The sequence below is a fragment of the Pristiophorus japonicus genome, chromosome 3 (genome assembly GCF_044704955.1).
Source record: "Pristiophorus japonicus isolate sPriJap1 chromosome 3, sPriJap1.hap1, whole genome shotgun sequence".
Taxonomy (NCBI): Eukaryota; Metazoa; Chordata; class Chondrichthyes; family Pristiophoridae; genus Pristiophorus; species Pristiophorus japonicus.
The window spans coordinates 225484039-225500428 of record NC_091979.1 but is presented as its reverse complement, the minus strand read 5'-3'; the positions used below and the strand labels follow the sequence as shown (position 1 = coordinate 225500428).

Sequence of the window (16390 nt, the reverse complement as noted above, 5' to 3'; positions counted from 1 at the left end):
TGGAGCGTCCTCCTCCGTTTTGGCTGCAAGATCCTGCAAAGCCCCATGGAGGACAGATGCACCAATGTTAGCGCCCTCGATCAGGCCAACATCCCCAGCATCGAAGCACTGACCACACTCGACCAGCCCCGGTGGGCAGGCCACATTGTTCATATGCCTGACATAAGACTCCCAAAGCAAGCGCTCTACTCCGAACTCCTACATGGCAGACGAGCCCAAGGTGAGCAGGGGAAACGTTTCAGGGACACCCTCAAAGCCTCCTTGATAAAATGCAACATCCCCACTGACACCTGGGATTCCCTGGCCAAAAACATGCCCTAAGTGGAGGAAGTGCATCCGGGAGGGCACTGAGCACCTCGAGTCTTGTCGCCGAGAGCATGCAGAAATCAAGCGCAGGCAGCGGAAGGAGCGTGCAGCAAACCAGTCCCACCCACCCTTTTCTTCAACGACTGTCTGTCCCACCTGTGACAGAGACTGTAATTCCCATATTGGACTGTGCAGTCACCTAAGAACTCACTTTTAGAATGGAAGCAAGTCTTCATCAATTCCGAGGGACTGCCTATGATAATGATGAATTTGTGACGTTGATAAGAGCTGTTTCGGTACTGTGGCAGGCGCGGAAACTGGATTGGAGGGATTCAAACATGGAATTGAGGGAAAGATGGGCACGGATTTGAGAGGCGACAACATGTTCAAGGACTTTGGAGAAGAAAGGGAGTTCGGAGATGGGGTGGTAGTTTGCAAGGAGGGAGGGTTGTTTTTTGAAGAGAGGTGTGATGACAGCAGATTTCAGGGAGGCGGGGACAGTACCTGAGGAGACCATTTGTTTTGCAGGAGACCTACAAAAGCCTCATTGATGCTCTTCAGCAAATGGGTGCAAAGGTTGTAGTCTCCGGGCTATTACCAGTCATGTCCTGATCGATGAAGAGGAATAGCCGAATTATGGGATTCAACATCTGGCTTCGGGACCTCTGCAAAAAGAAGAAGCTTCACTTCATCGATAATTGGGAAGTGTTCACTGGAAAAGGTAAGTTGGTTAGAAGGGAAGGCCTCCATCTTAACTTTGTGGGAGCAAAAAGGCTGGCAGAGGGTGTTGAGCATGCTTTCTGAAAGCATTTAAATGAAGTCAAAACTGGGATAGTGCAGATCAGTTCAAAGTTACTGATAACTACATAGATGCTAAGCATGAAGATGAACCAGGTAGGAAGCAAATAAGAATTGGACTAGACTTTCCACTAGGTGGCTAAGGCCCCAAAAAATGGGCCTTGTTCCAGCGATGTGGGACATCTTGGCCTTGCTGATCGCCGCACAAGGCCCATTTTTTGGCCGATTTTCCACTCGGCCTTACTCCGGCGATGTCAAATGGGCGATGTGATTTTTCGGTGATCTCACGATCGCCCACCGAAAATGGAAGTAAAAAAAAAAGCTTCCCTAGCAATGCTATTCTGCGCATGTGTAGGATTTTTTTTTGGTTGAATTTCTTTGCCGCGTTTTGAGAGGTCAGGGGTCATCACACATGCTCAGAGGCACAGGGAAGGTCAGAGAACGAGAGAGAGAGAGTGCAGACAGACGAGTGAAGGAAGGAAAAGAGGAAGAGGAGATTTGTTGGGATGATTGGAATGTTGCGATTCTTTGTAGTAAAAAATAATTAATCTTATATTACTTTACAGTGTTTTATTGAACATAAATTAGTGAAAATATTTCTGAAATTCAAATATTGTACTATATACTTATTATTTAAAATGGAGGGTGATAGTGAGAGGAAGAGGGCGAAACCCTTCAGCGAGGAGGCCAACGAGGCCCTGGTGAATATTGTAAGGGGCAGGTGGGACGACTTGACACAGGGTGGGCATGGGAAACCTCCACCCCGCGCGTACTGCAACATATGGATGGAGATTGCCGATGTCGTTACATCGACATCAAATGAAATACGACACCTGACCAGTGCAGGAAAAGGTGGAACAGCTTGTTGGCAGCAGCCAAAGTAAGTTGCATGTTATATTTTAAATGTTACATATGTAATATTTTAATGATGCATGCAAATTTTAATTGGAATCTTGAATGTCATTTCTTTATAGTATTAATTAATTAAATTATGAAGTAATTTATGCATCCTAACAGTAAGTTGAATTTTATATTATGAATAATGTTCATATGCAATGCAATGCAAATTTCTAATCGAACATTTATATCTGTAATTCTTAAATGTTTATTACCAAGTCCATTAGCTTATCCATGCCATGTTCTCTTCTCATTTACAGAAGAAGATATCTATCAATCACGCAGAGCAGAGGAGGACGGGCGGCGGCTCTGCTCGTCTACAGCCGCTGTCAGAATATGAGGAGCTTGCGGTCGCTTTAGTGGGATCTGACACCCGTTCGGTCACGACCCATGGTGTGGCCGAACCCACCTTTGAGTCTCGTGAGTAATGGGAACTGTGCAATGTGTCAAACATTATTAAAGACATTTTAAAAATCTATCTTAGTTACGCATGTAATGTCCTGCAAGTATAATGCAATATACTTTTGATGTACTCTTGATGTACGAATAATATCATGGCAGCCCTGGTGAACCCTTGAACATATGGGGTATTGAAAAGTATTGTTATGTTATGAGTTATTGAAAAATATTGATATGTATGTTTACTATTAATGAGCACCGTTAATTTGCTAATAAGTTGTTTAGAAATGATAAGGTTGTGTCAGTGGAGCCATCCTCCTGCACCATTTGCAGCATCAACTACCTCAGAGGAGGAAGAGGAGGAACATGAGGCAAGAGTTAGTGTGGAGGAAGAGCAGGAGGAGGAGGAGGAGGAGGAAAAGGAGGAAATAAACATTTTTGTGGGGCAAGGGGGGGAAACAACCTGCGACCATCTCTATTGAGATTGGATGAGGCACCGGGACCAAGTGGTGCGCAGGTGGCGACGCCAAGGCACGAAATTTTGCACACGTCGACCCCACGGAGATCAGGTCAGCGAGGTGAATAATCACCTACCTCGGAGGGGCAGACGGAGTGCTTGATATCCCTGTGCAGGGAGACGGTCGCAATCGATCGCGACCTTATCCAGGGGTTCGAGAGTTTCTCCACAAACTGGAGCTAGTTTCCAACAACCTCGAGCGAGTTCAGCACGAACTTCTCCAACTGGTCTTCCGTGCAAACCCAGATAGCACGGGAGACGTTGGAGGCAATACGTGAGCAGACCGCCGCAACCAATGCCCTTCGGCATCCCAAGGTGTCGTGTCGGCTCGCAGCGAGACCCCGAGCATGCAAGCGAGTATGGAGGACACAGTTCCTCCTGACTCGGAAGTGGAGCCTCAGGCTTCTGCTTCCACTCCTTCACCTCCACCACGGCAGGAAGTCTTGCCATCCCACACTGCACAACGCGTTCGTGCGTAGACCAAAATGGGCGGGTGGGGTAAGAACATGGGGTGGGAAAGGACCTGGAGGGAAACGTGGCCGCAGGTAGGGAGGTGGTGTGTTTTCATTGTTAAATTGTGTTTTGTTCATGGTTGTTTGAAAATTGTTAACGTTTTGTTCATGGTTGTTTGGGGTTTGGGTTGGCAGGGGGCGTTGGTGGGGCGGGGGGTGGGGTAGGAAGGGAGGGTGTTGTTAATTACATTTTTAAAAATTCATTAGTTCCTTGTGTTAATAAAAAAAAATTCTTTAATTCAACAATTGTTGCGCCTTCTCTCTTAGTTACATTAGTTACATTAAAGATAACTTTTTCATATAACATATTTACAGTTGTTCGTCATTATTTGTTCAATCTTTTATTATAGCCGTACTTTACTTAAACTTGACTTAAAGTAAGCATTAATGCCGATGCCAGGCCAGTGCAGGCAAGACAAAAATGAAACCCCACGCAAATGAAACTTTTGATTAACCCTAACTGTAAATGAACATTTGAATATCCACATTGATAGTTCATGCAAAGCGTTCATTAATGAGCTGCTGATGCAACAGCTTAGCGGCCGTGTAACTGCCACTGGGTACTGGTCTTCGGGAGTGGGGTGGTGGTCCCGGTGCCAGATCGCCAGGCTGACTGCGCTCCCCTAGGTCCTCGCCTACATCCTCTTCCGCCTCTTCCTCCTCTTCATCCTCGCCGGCTGGCTCTTCTGTCTCCCCTCCATCTGGAGGTGGACCTGCAGCCCGATCTGGCATTACTTGTCTTCTCCTTATAGCTAGGTTTTATGCAGCTTGCAACACACCACAATAAGCTCAGCGACCTGGTCAGGGTGGTACTGTAGGCTGTCTCCAGAATGATCCAGGCATCTGAAGCGTTGCTTTAGGACTCCAATTGTCTTTTCAACGATCGATGTTGCGTGTTGTTATCTGACTCAGCTTCTGTGACGGGATTACGCAGAGGGGTCATGAGCCAACTTTATCCCCCTTTATCCCCCAGCATCCAACCGTGATCTTCTGGCTGATTGACAAACAGGTCAGGGATAGCTCTCTCACGTAGGATGTGCGCATCATGAATGCTGCCAGGAAATGTAGAATTTACTGTCATGATTGTTTGGTTGTGCACATTTAGGGAGTGGAACCCCTTTCTGTTACGAAACACCTCCGCATTCTTTAAGGGTGCTTTCAGGGCAATGTGCATGCAGTCTATTGCTCCCTGTACCTTGGGGTAGTGTGATATCCTGTAGAAAACCAAAGCCCTCTCAGTCTGTGCCTCCCTGATCATTGTGAAGCTTATGAAGTCCATCCTGCAAGCGTAAAGGGCTTCAGTCACCTGTCGAATGCAGCAATGTGTAGCGTGCTGAGAGATATGGCAGATGTCACCAGCTAAAGCCTGAAAAGATCCCGATGTGTAGAAGGCTAGGGCAGCTGTAACCTTCACCTCAATGGACAGTGCGGTTCTGATGGTGCTGGAAGGCTGCAGATCACCCGTGACGAGTTAGCATATCTCATCGATGACCTCCTTCCGGAATCGCAGCCTCCGAAGACAAGCGTTTTCGGACAAGTGCAGATAAGATTGCTTTTCCAAGTACCTTCATTGGCTGTACTGTCACCTCCTCTGTCTTCGTCTCTGTCTATGCATTACTTTGCCACCTCTTCGATTGATCCTTTCAGTAACCAGTGTGTGAGCAGTTACAAGTAATGGCAGGGAAAGCATAGGCCCCATCACTATCAATAATTACTTTCACTAAATTAAACTAATCTCTCTACTCTCTAATCACTGTACTCTCTGTACTCTCTACACTCTCTACACTGTATACCAGTCAGTCTAATAGACCCCAACAATATCAGTTATTAATTTCACTATATATAAAAGCACTTTTCAAAAAGAAAATGCCGATACAATACCTAATATACCCTAATCTAATATTCTGAGTTGAATTATCTTTAAATAACTCTCTAAATAACTCACAACTATTTAGCTCCTTCTTTTTTGTTGCCTCCACCCTTCCTCCGATCTTCAAAATGGCATCTGTAGTGCCCATTTCCTTCAGTTAAGCCCAGGAAAAGCAACTATTTCTCAGTGATCTTTTGGGCCTTGCATTAGCCCAGCGAAGTGCATGCTAGGTGCCGAAACTTGGAATGGGCCTTGTGTGGGCGATCAGTTCGCCGATCATTTCGGCAAAGTGAGCCAAAACTTGGGATGGGCCTTGTGTGGGCGATCAGTTCGCCGATCATTTCGGCAAAGTGAGCCAAAACTTGGGATGGGCCTTGTGTGGGCGATCAGTTCGCCGATCATTTCGGCAAAGTGAGCCAAAACTTGGGATGGGCCTTGTGTGGGCGATCAGTTCGCCGATCATTTCGGCAAAGTGAGCCGAAACTTGGGCATCTGTTTTTTCAGCGAAATTAACCTTGGGAATTTTTGTGGCATTGTCCACTTCCGCCCTGATCGGCCGATTTCCATGGCAGTATGGGGCTTGCGGCAATGATGATGCAGTCAAAGTGCTCACCGCTGCCGTGCATGCCCCCGAACCTATTTTCAGCCATAAAAAGGCTGGCTGGTTAGTGACAGTGGCCCCACCATCTTTTTGGGTCAGTGCACGGTTGGAGACAGCCAGATTGTGTTCTGGTTGTTGTCCGTGGATTTTTGTGCAACTGTGAAAAAACGGCAGCAGCCTTGTGGGAACTTTTGCTGAGTGAGCAAACCTTTTCCCCTCCCTCTCATTAGTTGTCACCGGTGGCTGTAATTCTCTGCTCCACAGAGGCCACCAGGTGAGGATGGAGCCTACAGCCATAATGGGATCAGTTTTGGCAGGGGAACGGCTGCTGCACATTGAGGCAGCGGGCAAGGGAGGCAACAGCCATGGCTGCCCAACATGTAGAAGGGCCTGTAGAAGGTCACAGACCTCAATGTCAAGAGGCTGGCCAGGTGGGAGATGGACTGAGGATGAGGGTCAGGTACGCTGACTACCCCCACCCCTCCCCCCACCCCACCAGATAGTGGGCGAGGAGCCTTGCCAGCAGCAGTCTGCAGAGGCTCCGCAGCATCAGCAGGAAGAAGGAGAAGCCCAGCACGTACCTCTGGCAAGGAGGTCCCACCATCCAAGGGTCTATCGGTGTCAGTTCTCCTTCCTACAGCTCAGCAACGAGCAATGTGTGAGAAGGCTGCGATTCACACAGGACATCGTGACCGAGCTGTGCAATGTCCTGCGGCCAGATCTGGAGCCTCACACAAGGCTGAGGACAGCTCTCAGCCGAGAAACAAAAGTGACAATAGCTCTGAACTTTTACGCTACGGGCTTGTTCCAGTCTGCAAGTGCAGACATCTCCAATATCTCCCAATTCTCCGCCCATCACTCCATCTGGCAGGTCACCAATGCGCTATACAAGAAACGACTCCAATATATCTCCTGCCCCATGACCAGGGAGAAACAGTTGGAGTGCCAGGCCAGATTTGTCCAGATTGCAGGGTTCCCCAGGATGCAGGGGGCCATCGACTGCACATATATTGGACTGAGGGCACCACAGCACCATCCAGAACTATTTATCAAGCGAAAGGGATCCCACTCCCTCAATGTGCAGCTGGTGTGCGACCACCAGCAAAGGGCTCTGGCAATTGATGCCAAGTATCCAGACAACAGCCATGATGCCTTCATTCCGCACCAGAGCAATGTACCCGCCCTCTTCACCGGGCCAAGCCAGGATTGTGGATGGCTGCATGGGGATAAGGGATATCCCCTGTCCACTTGGTTGCTCACTCCTCTTTGCAATCCCAGGACTGCGGCCGAGCATGCCTATAACGACGCTCATTCTGGCACCAGGTGCATCATTGAGCACTGCATTAGCATACTGAAACAAAGGTTGCATTGCCTGGACCACTCTGGTGGCGCATTGCAGTACTTGCCTAAACGGGTCTCCATCTTTGTAGTGGTCAGTGCTGCATAATATGGCTGTCATGAAGGGACAGCAGCTGGAGGTTGATCCAGCAGTACCACCGCAGGAGGAGGCACAGCAGCAGGAAGAGGCGCAAGAGGAGGAGGACCAGGATGCACGGGGCAAGGCACCCAGGAGACATCATCACCTTCCCAACCCTGCAAGGGGCGTACAGACATGTCTGATTGCTGCTAGATTCAGATAACTTCGTTCCCACATGATCCTTCAGCTTCTACTTTCCATGGCCATCCCAATGAGTGCCTTCATGCATAATTGCCCACCGTCATATTATACACCTGCCCAGATAGAGGTGCAAAAAAATAAAGATTCAATACATTAGCAAAATCAGTCCAAACATCTCACAACAAAAAACAGTGCAGGAAAGTAACACCTATACATCATTTCTCAACCTTGTGCATCTCCTTATAACCCCTCTTACCCCGCTGAATTCAGAAGAATGAGAGGTGATCTTATCGAAATGTTAAGATTATGAGGGGGCTTGACAAGGTGGATGCAGAGAGGATATTTCCACTGATAGGGGAGACTAGAATTAGGGAGCATACTCTTAGAATAAGGGACCACCCATTTAAAACTGAGATGAGGAGAAATTTCTTCTCTCAGAGGGTTGTGAATCTGTAGAATTCGCTGCCTCAGAGAGCTGTGGAAGCCGGGACATTGAATAAATTTAAGACAGAAATAGACAGTTTCTTAAACGATAAGGGGATAAGGGGTTATGGGGAGCAGGCAGGGAAGTGGAGCTGAGTCCATGATTGGATCAGCTATGATCGTATTAAATGGCAGAGCAGGCTCGAGGGGCTGTATGGCCTACTCCTGCTCCTATTTCTTATTTTCTTATTGTTAAGTATGGAAGAACTCCACATGACTGAGTACTGTGAGCTAAAACTGATGTGACTTTAGTCTCTTTAATACAACTCCAGAGTGCCTAAGCAGCATGGCAGACAACCTTTTATACTCCCTTGCACGAGGTGTGCAGATGACCCTTGGGCCTCCAACAGTTGCGCCCTCTGGTGGCAAGTCTTATACAATTACAATGTTTACATACATAACATCACTCCCCCCCTCCAAAGTCTTTGATACAAATTATTTACAAGTTGAGACGATCTGGGGCCCTACACTCCCTGGTTGATTGTCTGAGTTCAAACTCTGGTATGGGTGAGTTGGTCGGACCATTGATGCACTGCGGCGCGGCTGGTCTGACAGGACTGTTGGGAATGGTGGGTTCATCCTCTTGATTGACAGTGAGGTCGATTGCTGGTTGGGTGTGTGTTGGCGGATCGATGATGGTGATGTCCTCTTCAGGTTGTTCCTGGTTGTCGGTGAATTGCAGTTTGGTCTGATCCAAATGCTTTCTGCATGTTTGTCCATTCAATAGTTTGACTGTAAACACTCTATTCCCCTCCTTGGCCAAGACAGTGCCAGCAACCCATTTAGGACCATGACCGTAATTAAAGACAAACACAGGGTCGTTAACATTAATGTCACGTGATACAGCCGTAGTACATGTTTTGCTGGTGACGCCGGGTTTCCACATGATCATTTAGATCCGGGTGGGCTAGGGAGAGCCTGGTTTTGAATGCTCTCTTCATTAACAATTCTTCAGGGGAACCCCAGTCAATGAGTTGGGTTGCGTCCGGTAGCTGAGCAGAACCCGAGGTAAGCGGGTCTGCAAGGAGCCTTCCGTCACGCGTTTCAAGCTCTGCTTGATAGTTTGGACTGCCCGTTCTGCTTGTCCGTTGGATGCGGGCTTAAACGGGGCAGACCTGACATGCTTGATGCCATTGTGGGTCATAAATTGGTTGAATTCCGAGCTGGTGAAACATGATCCATTGTCACTGACAAGGTCGTCGGGCAAGCCATGGGTGGTGAACATAGCCCGGAGGCTTTCAATGGTGGCAGTGGATGTGCTGGATGACATGATTACGCATTCAATCCATTTAGAGTAAGCGTCCACTACAACTAAAAACATCTTTCCGAGAAAGAGACCAGCAAAATCTACGTGGACCCTGGACCACGGTTTGAAGGGCCATGACCACAGACTTAATGGAGCCTCCCTTGGTGCATTCCTCAGTTGTGAGCACATGTTGCACTGGTGTACCCATGACTCTAAGTCCGAGTCAATGCCAGGCCACCAAACATGCAACCTGGCTATAGCCTTCATCATGACTATGTCTGGGTGGGTATTGTGTAGGTCGCGTATAAACATTTCCGTGCCTTTTTTTGGCAAAACCACGCGATTACCCCATAAGAGACAATCCGACTGGATGGACATTTCATCTTTGCGTCGGTGAAACGGCTTAATTTCCCCGGGAACAGCCGACCAGCTTCCATTAAGGACGCAACTTTTTACAAGTGATAGCACAGGATCCTGGCTGGTCCAAGTCCTGATCTGGCAAGCAGTGACGGGTGAGCCCTCGCTCTCAAAAGCATCCATGACCAGTAGCGAGTATGCGGGCTGCGCCATTTCCACCCCAGTAGTGGGCAATGGTAGTCGGCTGAGGGCATCAGCACAGTTCTCCATGCCTGGTCTGTGATGGATAACATAGTCATAAGTGGACAATGTTAGTGCCCATCTTTGGATGCGGGACGAAACCTTTGCTTTCTGAAAACAGCAAAATGAGTGGTTTCTGGTCGGTTTCAAGCTCAAACCGAAGTCCAAATAGGTATTGGTGCATTTTCTTAACCCCATATACACATGCTAACGCCTCTTTCTCGATCATACTGTAGGCTCTTTCAGCCTTAGACAGACTTCTAGATGCTTATGCAACCGGTTGAAGTTTGCCCGATACATTGGTTTGCTGTAACACACAGCCGGCCCCGTACGAAGATGCATCACAAGCTAGCACTAAACGTTTACACGTGTCATACAGTACAAGTAACCTATTAGAACAAAGTAGATTTCTGGCCTTCTCAAAGGCTGTCTCTTGAGATTTACCCCAAACCCAGTCGTCAACCTTAAGTAGCAACATGTGCAACGGTTCCAGCAAAGTGCTTAACCCGGGTAGAAAGTTACCAAAATAGTTGAGGAGTCCCAGGAACGAACGCAGCTCCGTCACATTCTGTGGTCTGGGTGTATTCTTGATGGCCTCTGTCTTTGAGTCCTTGGGTCTGATACCGTCTGCCGCAATCTTTTTCCCTAAGAACTCGACCTCTGGCGCCAGGAAAACACACTTGGAGCATTTTAGCCCGAGTCCCACCCTGTCTAGTCGACTGAGAACCTCTTCCAGGTTGTGCAGGTGTTCGGTGGTGTCACGACCGGTGATCAGGATGTCGTCTTGAAACACAACGGTGCGCGGAACCGATTTCAGCAGACTCTCCATGTTCCTCTGGAAGATGGCAGCAGCCGAGCGAATCCCAAAAGGGCACCTGTGGTATATAAACATTCTTTTGTGTGTGTTGATGCACATCAATCTTTTCGAAGATTCAGCCAGCTCCTGTGTCTTGTAGGCGGAGGTTAAGTCCAACTTGGTGAACGATTTACCCCCTGCTAACGTTGCAGACAAGTCATCTGCCTTGGGTAGCGGGTACTGGTCTTGTAACGAGACTCGGTTGATCGTTACCTTGTAGTCTCCGCCGATCCTGACCATGCCATTGCTTTTCAACACCGGAACAATCGGACTGGCCCACTCGTTGAACTCGACTGGCGATATTATTCCCTCTCGTTGAAGTCTGTCCAGTTCGATCTCGACTTTCTCCCTCATCATATATGGAACCGCTCAAGCCTTGTGATGAATGGGCCTTGCATCAGGGACTAGATGGATCTGCACCTTGGCCCCTGTGAAGTTGCCGATGTCTGGTTCAAATAGCGACAGAAACTTGCTCAGCACTTGGGCGCACGAGGCATCATCCACTGAAGATAGTGCTTTGATGTAGTCCCAGTTCCATCGAATCTTTCCCAGCCAACTTCTGCCAAATAGCGTTGGGCCATCGCTTGGTACAATCCACAGTGATAAATCATGCACAGCTCCATCGTACGATACCTTAACTGCTGCACTGCCAATGACTGGTATGAGCTCTTTGGTGTAGGTGTGCAGCTTTGTCTGAATCGGGCTCAGCTTGGGCCTCTGTGCCTTGTTGCCCCGCAGTTTCTCAAAAGCCTTCTGGCTCATAATTGACTGACTCGCCCCTGTGTCCAACTCCATTGATAGTGGAATACCGTTCAATTTGACTTTCAGCATGATAGGAGGGCTCTTGGTGGTGAAGGTGTGTACCCCATACACTTCTTCCTCGGGTTGAGTTGCCTCTCTTGTTTGTTCTGCGTGATCCGCGCCGGATCGATCATCCTCTGCCAATTCTGCCACGTGGTGAGTCATAGCACTCTTGCACATTCACTGGAGGTGCCCCATTGTTTCACAGTCTTTGCACACGTAGTGCTTGAATCGACATTGATGGGCTCGATGATTACCCCCGCAGCGCCAACATGGTGCTAATGGATTTGCATTCACACCTGACGGCGGACTCTGAGTCATCCTAGGTCTTGCAGCTGCAGACGTGTAGGCCCTGCCATATGCAGTTCTGCCTGCTAGCGACGTTATTTTATGCACAGTACCTGCCGGTAAGCTTCGATGCTGGGAAGATATCTGTCTGGTATTATCGCTCGTGGATATGAATGCCTGGGCTATCGTGATGGCCTTGCTCAGGTCTAGGGATTCGGCGGACAGCAGCTTGCGAAGAATAATCTTGTGGCCCATGTCAAGCACAAAAAAGTCCCACAGTATTTCCCCAAAAAATCCAGCAAATTCGCAAGTTCCCACAAGGCGTCTCAGGTCGGCGACATAAGTCGCCACGTTCTGGCCCTCAGAGCAGTGGTGCGTGTAGAAGCGATACCTGGCCATTAAGATGCAATCCTTCGGCTTGAGGTGGTTCCGAACCAGCGTACACAACTCTGTATATGTCTTCTCCGCTGGTTTCTCTGATGCTAGCAGATTCTTGATGAGGCCGTATATTGTGGACCCACACACGGTGAGGAGAATCACCCTGCACTTGATCACTTTATCGTCCCCATCCAGCTCATTGGCCACGAAGTATTGGTCGAGATGCTCAACGAAGGCTTCCCAATCATCAAGCTCTACAAATCTCTCTAAAATACCAACAGCAGCCTTGACCGCGTGAAAGTTCGTAATCTGTTACTTGTCGCCAATTGTTAAGTATGGAAGAACTCCACAAGACTGAGTACTGTGAGCTAAAACTGATGTGACCTTAGTCTCTTTAATACAACTCCAGAGTGCCTAAGCGGCATGGCAGACAACCTTTTATACTCCCTTGCACGAGGTGTGCAGGTGACCCTTGGACCTCCAGCAGTTGCGCCCTCTGGTGGCAAGTTTTACAGTTACAATGTTTACATACATAACACTTATGTGCTTATGTTACCCGTCCCTACCCTGCTACTGTTACTCAATGTCTCCACTGTGGCTGCCTCATGGGTGTGGGAAGGCTGCTGTCTTCCCTCTGTGGAAGCTGCTGATGTCCTTCTAGGACGCCACTCGAGCAGCTTTGGACCTGGATGCACCCTCGTGGGAAGATTCAGTCTGGCTTGGCTCTGGCGAGGCCATGTGTGGAGGCACTGGCAGAGTGACAGGTCTAGGGCCTGGAATGCTGCGATCCTGGGGGAGCACATCAATAAATCATAAGGCCTGAACTTGGTGGCCTGACCGCCCACTACCGCCGGGTTTTCTGGGCCTTCGATGCCATTTTCATGGATGTCTCCTGTCGGCGGGAGGGGAGTACTGCTGGGAACGGCCGCTGACGGCTGCTGGTGAGCAAGTCACGTAAGTGACCTCCCGCCCGCTGAGCTGCCATATTGGTGTGGGCGGGAATCAGTGGCAGCAGGGGGAAGGGCCGTAAGTATGAAGACCTGCAAAAAAAAAAGCTAGTAAATTTTGCAATTTTTTTCCCAACGAATCAGGAGGATGGGGTCCCCTGAGGGTGTTCAAGTGTTTTTTTTTTGGTAATTTTTATTTTTGTGTGTTTCCCCCTCCCTGGGCCCGACTCAATCCATGGCGGCACTTTGGCGAGGATGGCATTTGTTACCGAGATTTGGAGCTTCTGCCTGCTGCCGCCCAGATTCAGGGCTTAAGTCGGTATTTTGCCGCCGGGCGGTACGGGCAGATCTTTAGAGGAATCTTCCTGCCAAAGTACCGCCCTTTGTCTCGGCGGTTCTTTGGGCGGCACTTAGGCAAGCCTTGGCTTTCACCGAGTTCGGGCCCATAGAATCATAGAAGTTTACAGCACGGATGGAGGCCATTTCGGCCCATCGTGTCCGTGCCGGCCAGCAAGAGGCTATTCAGCCTAAACCCACTTTCCAGCTCTAGGTCCGTAGCCCTGCAGGTTACGGCACTTTAAGTGCACATCCAAGTACTTTTTAAATGTGGTGAGGGTTTCTGCCTCTACCACCCTTTCAGGCAGTGAGTTCCAGACCCCCACAACCCTCTACATAAAGAAATTTCCCCTCAAATCCCCTCTAAATCTTAGAAACATAGAAACATAGAAAATAGGTGCAGGAGTAGGCCATTCGGCCCTTCTAGCCTGCACCGCCATTCAATGAGTTCATGGCTGAACATGCAACTTCAGTACCCCATTCCTGCTTTCTCACCATACCCCTTGATTCCCCTAGTAGTAAGGACTTCATCTAACTCCTTTTTGAATATATTTAGTGAATTGGCCTCAACAACTTTCTGTGGTAGAGAATTCCACAGGTTCACCACTCTCTGGGTGAAGAAATTCCTCCTCATCTCGGTCCTAAATGGCTTCCCCCTTATCCTTAGACTGTGTCCCCTGGTTCTGGACTTCCCCAACATTGGGAACATTCTTCCTGCATCTAACCTATCTAACCCCGTCAGAATTTTAAACGTTTCTATGAGGTCCCCTCTCATTCTTCTGAACTCCAGTGAATACAAGCCCAGTTGATCCAGTCCTTCTTGATAGGTCAGTCCCGCCATCCCGGGAATCAGTCTGGTGAACCTTCGCTGCACTCCCTCAATAGCAAGAATGTCCTTCCTCAAGTTAGGAGACCAAAACTGTACACAATACTCCAGGTGTGGCCTCACCAAGGCCCTGTACAATTGTAGCAACACCTCCCTGCCCTTGTACTCAAATCCCCTCGCTATGAAGGCCAACATGCCATTTGCTTTCTTAACCGCCTGCTGTACCTGCATGCCAACCTTCAATGACTGATGTACCATGACACCCAGGTCTCTTTGCACCTCCCATTTTCCTAATCTGTCACCATTCAGATAATAGTCTGTCTCTCTGTTTTTACCACCAAAGTGGATAACCTCACATTTATCCACATTATACTTCATCTGCCATGCATTTGCCCACTCACCTAACCTATCCAAGTCGCTCTGCAGCCTCATAGAATCCTCCTTGCAGCTCACACTGCCACCCAACTTAGTGTCATCCGCAAATTTGGAGATACTACATTTAATCCCCTCGTCTAAATCATTAATGTACAGTGTAAACAGCTGGGGCCCCAGCACAGAACCTTGCGGTACCCCACTAGTCACTGCCTGCCATTCTGAAAAGTCCCCATTTACTCCTACTCTTTGCTTCCTGTCTGACAACCAGTTCTCAATCCACGTCAGCACACTACCCCCAATCCCATGTGCTTTAACTTTGCACATTAATCTCTTGTGTGGGACCTTGTCGAAAGCCTTCTGAAAGTCCAAATATACCACATCAACTGGTTCTCCCTTGTCCACTCTACTGGAAACATCCTCAAGAAATTCCAGAAGATTTGTCAAGCATGATTTCCCTTTCACAAATCCATGCTGACTTGGACCTATCATATTACCTCTTTCCAAATGCACTGCTATGACATCCTTAATAATTGATTCCATCATTTTACCCACTACCGATGTCAGGCTGACCGGTCTGTAATTCCCTGTTTTCTCTCTCCCTCCTTTTTTAAAAAGTGGGGTTACATTGGCTACCCTCCACTCCATAGGAACTGATCCAGAGTCAATGGAATGTTGGAAAATGACTGTCAATGCATCCACTATTTCCAAGGCCACCTCCTTAAGTACTCTGGGATGCAGTCCATCAGGCCCTGGGGATTTATCGGCCTTCAATCCCATCAATTTCCCCAACACAATTTCCCGACTAATAAGGATTTCCCTCGGTTCCTCCTCCTTACTAGACCCTCCGACCCCTTTTATATCCGGAAGGTTGTTTGTGTCCTCCTCAGTGAATACCGAACCAAAGTACTTGTTCAATTGGTCCGCCATTTCTTTGTTCCCCGTTATGACTTCCCCTGATTCTGACTGCAGGGGACCTACGTTTGTCTTTACTAACCTTTTTCTCTTTACATATCTATCGAAACTTTTGCAATCCGTCTTAATGTTCCCTGCAAGCTTATTCTCGTACTCCATTTTCCCTGCCCTAATCAAACCCTTTGTCCTCCTCTGCTGAGTTCTAAATTTCTCCCAGTCCCCGGGTTCGCTGCTATTTCTGGCCAATTCGTATGCCACTTCCTTGGCTTTAATGCTATCCCTGATTTCCCTTGATAGCCACGGTTGAGCCACCTTCCCTTTTTTATTTTTACGACAGACAGGAATGTACAATTGTTGTAGTTCATCCATGCGGTCTCTAAATGTCTGCCATTGCCCATCCACAGTCAACCCCTTCAGTATCATTCGCCAATCTATCCTAGCCAATTCACGCCTCATACCTTCAAAGTTAGCCTTCTTTAAGTTCTGGAGCATGGTCTCTGAATTAACTGTTTCATTCTCCATCCTAATGCAGAATTCCACCATATTATGGTCACTCTTCCCCAAGGGGCCTCGCACAACGAGATTAATCCTCTCTCATTACACAACACCCAGTCTAAGATGGCCTCCCCCCTAGTTGGTTCCTCGACATATTGGTCTAAAAAACCATCCCTTATGCACTCCAGGAAATCCTCCTCTACCGTATTGCTTCCAGTTTGGTTAACCCAATCTATGTGCATATTAAAGTCACCCATTATAACTGCTGCACCTTTATTGCACGCACCCCTAATTTCATGTTTGATGCCCTCCCCAACATCACTACTACTGTT

The 16390-nt window shown here is 48.3% G+C and overlaps 1 protein-coding gene across 1 annotated transcript; it reads left to right on the top strand.

Annotated features, from left to right (window-relative positions):
* The first annotated feature begins 942 nt into the window (after positions 1-942).
* LOC139255312 (putative nuclease HARBI1) lies at positions 943-7347 on the top strand. Its single transcript, XM_070873898.1, has 3 exons — positions 943-1027; positions 2262-2329; positions 6400-7347. The coding sequence occupies exons 1-3, from the start codon at positions 943-945 to the stop codon at positions 7345-7347; spliced, it is 1101 nt and encodes a 366-aa protein (XP_070729999.1).
* Positions 7348-16390: the final 9043 nt, after the last annotated feature.

Excerpts from the sequence above, each read along its gene's own strand:
- LOC139255312 (XM_070873898.1), top strand. The coding sequence starts at position 943 with ATGGGATTCAACATCTGGCTTCGGGACCTCTGCAAAAAGAAGAAGCTT. Across the intron at positions 1,028-2,261 it reads GGAAGTGTTCACTGGAAAAG|AAGAAGATATCTATCAATCA; the intron begins GTAAGTTGGTTA and ends TCTCATTTACAG. Across the intron at positions 2,330-6,399 it reads TCTGCTCGTCTACAGCCGCT|ATAGTGGGCGAGGAGCCTTG; the intron begins GTCAGAATATGA and ends CCACCCCACCAG.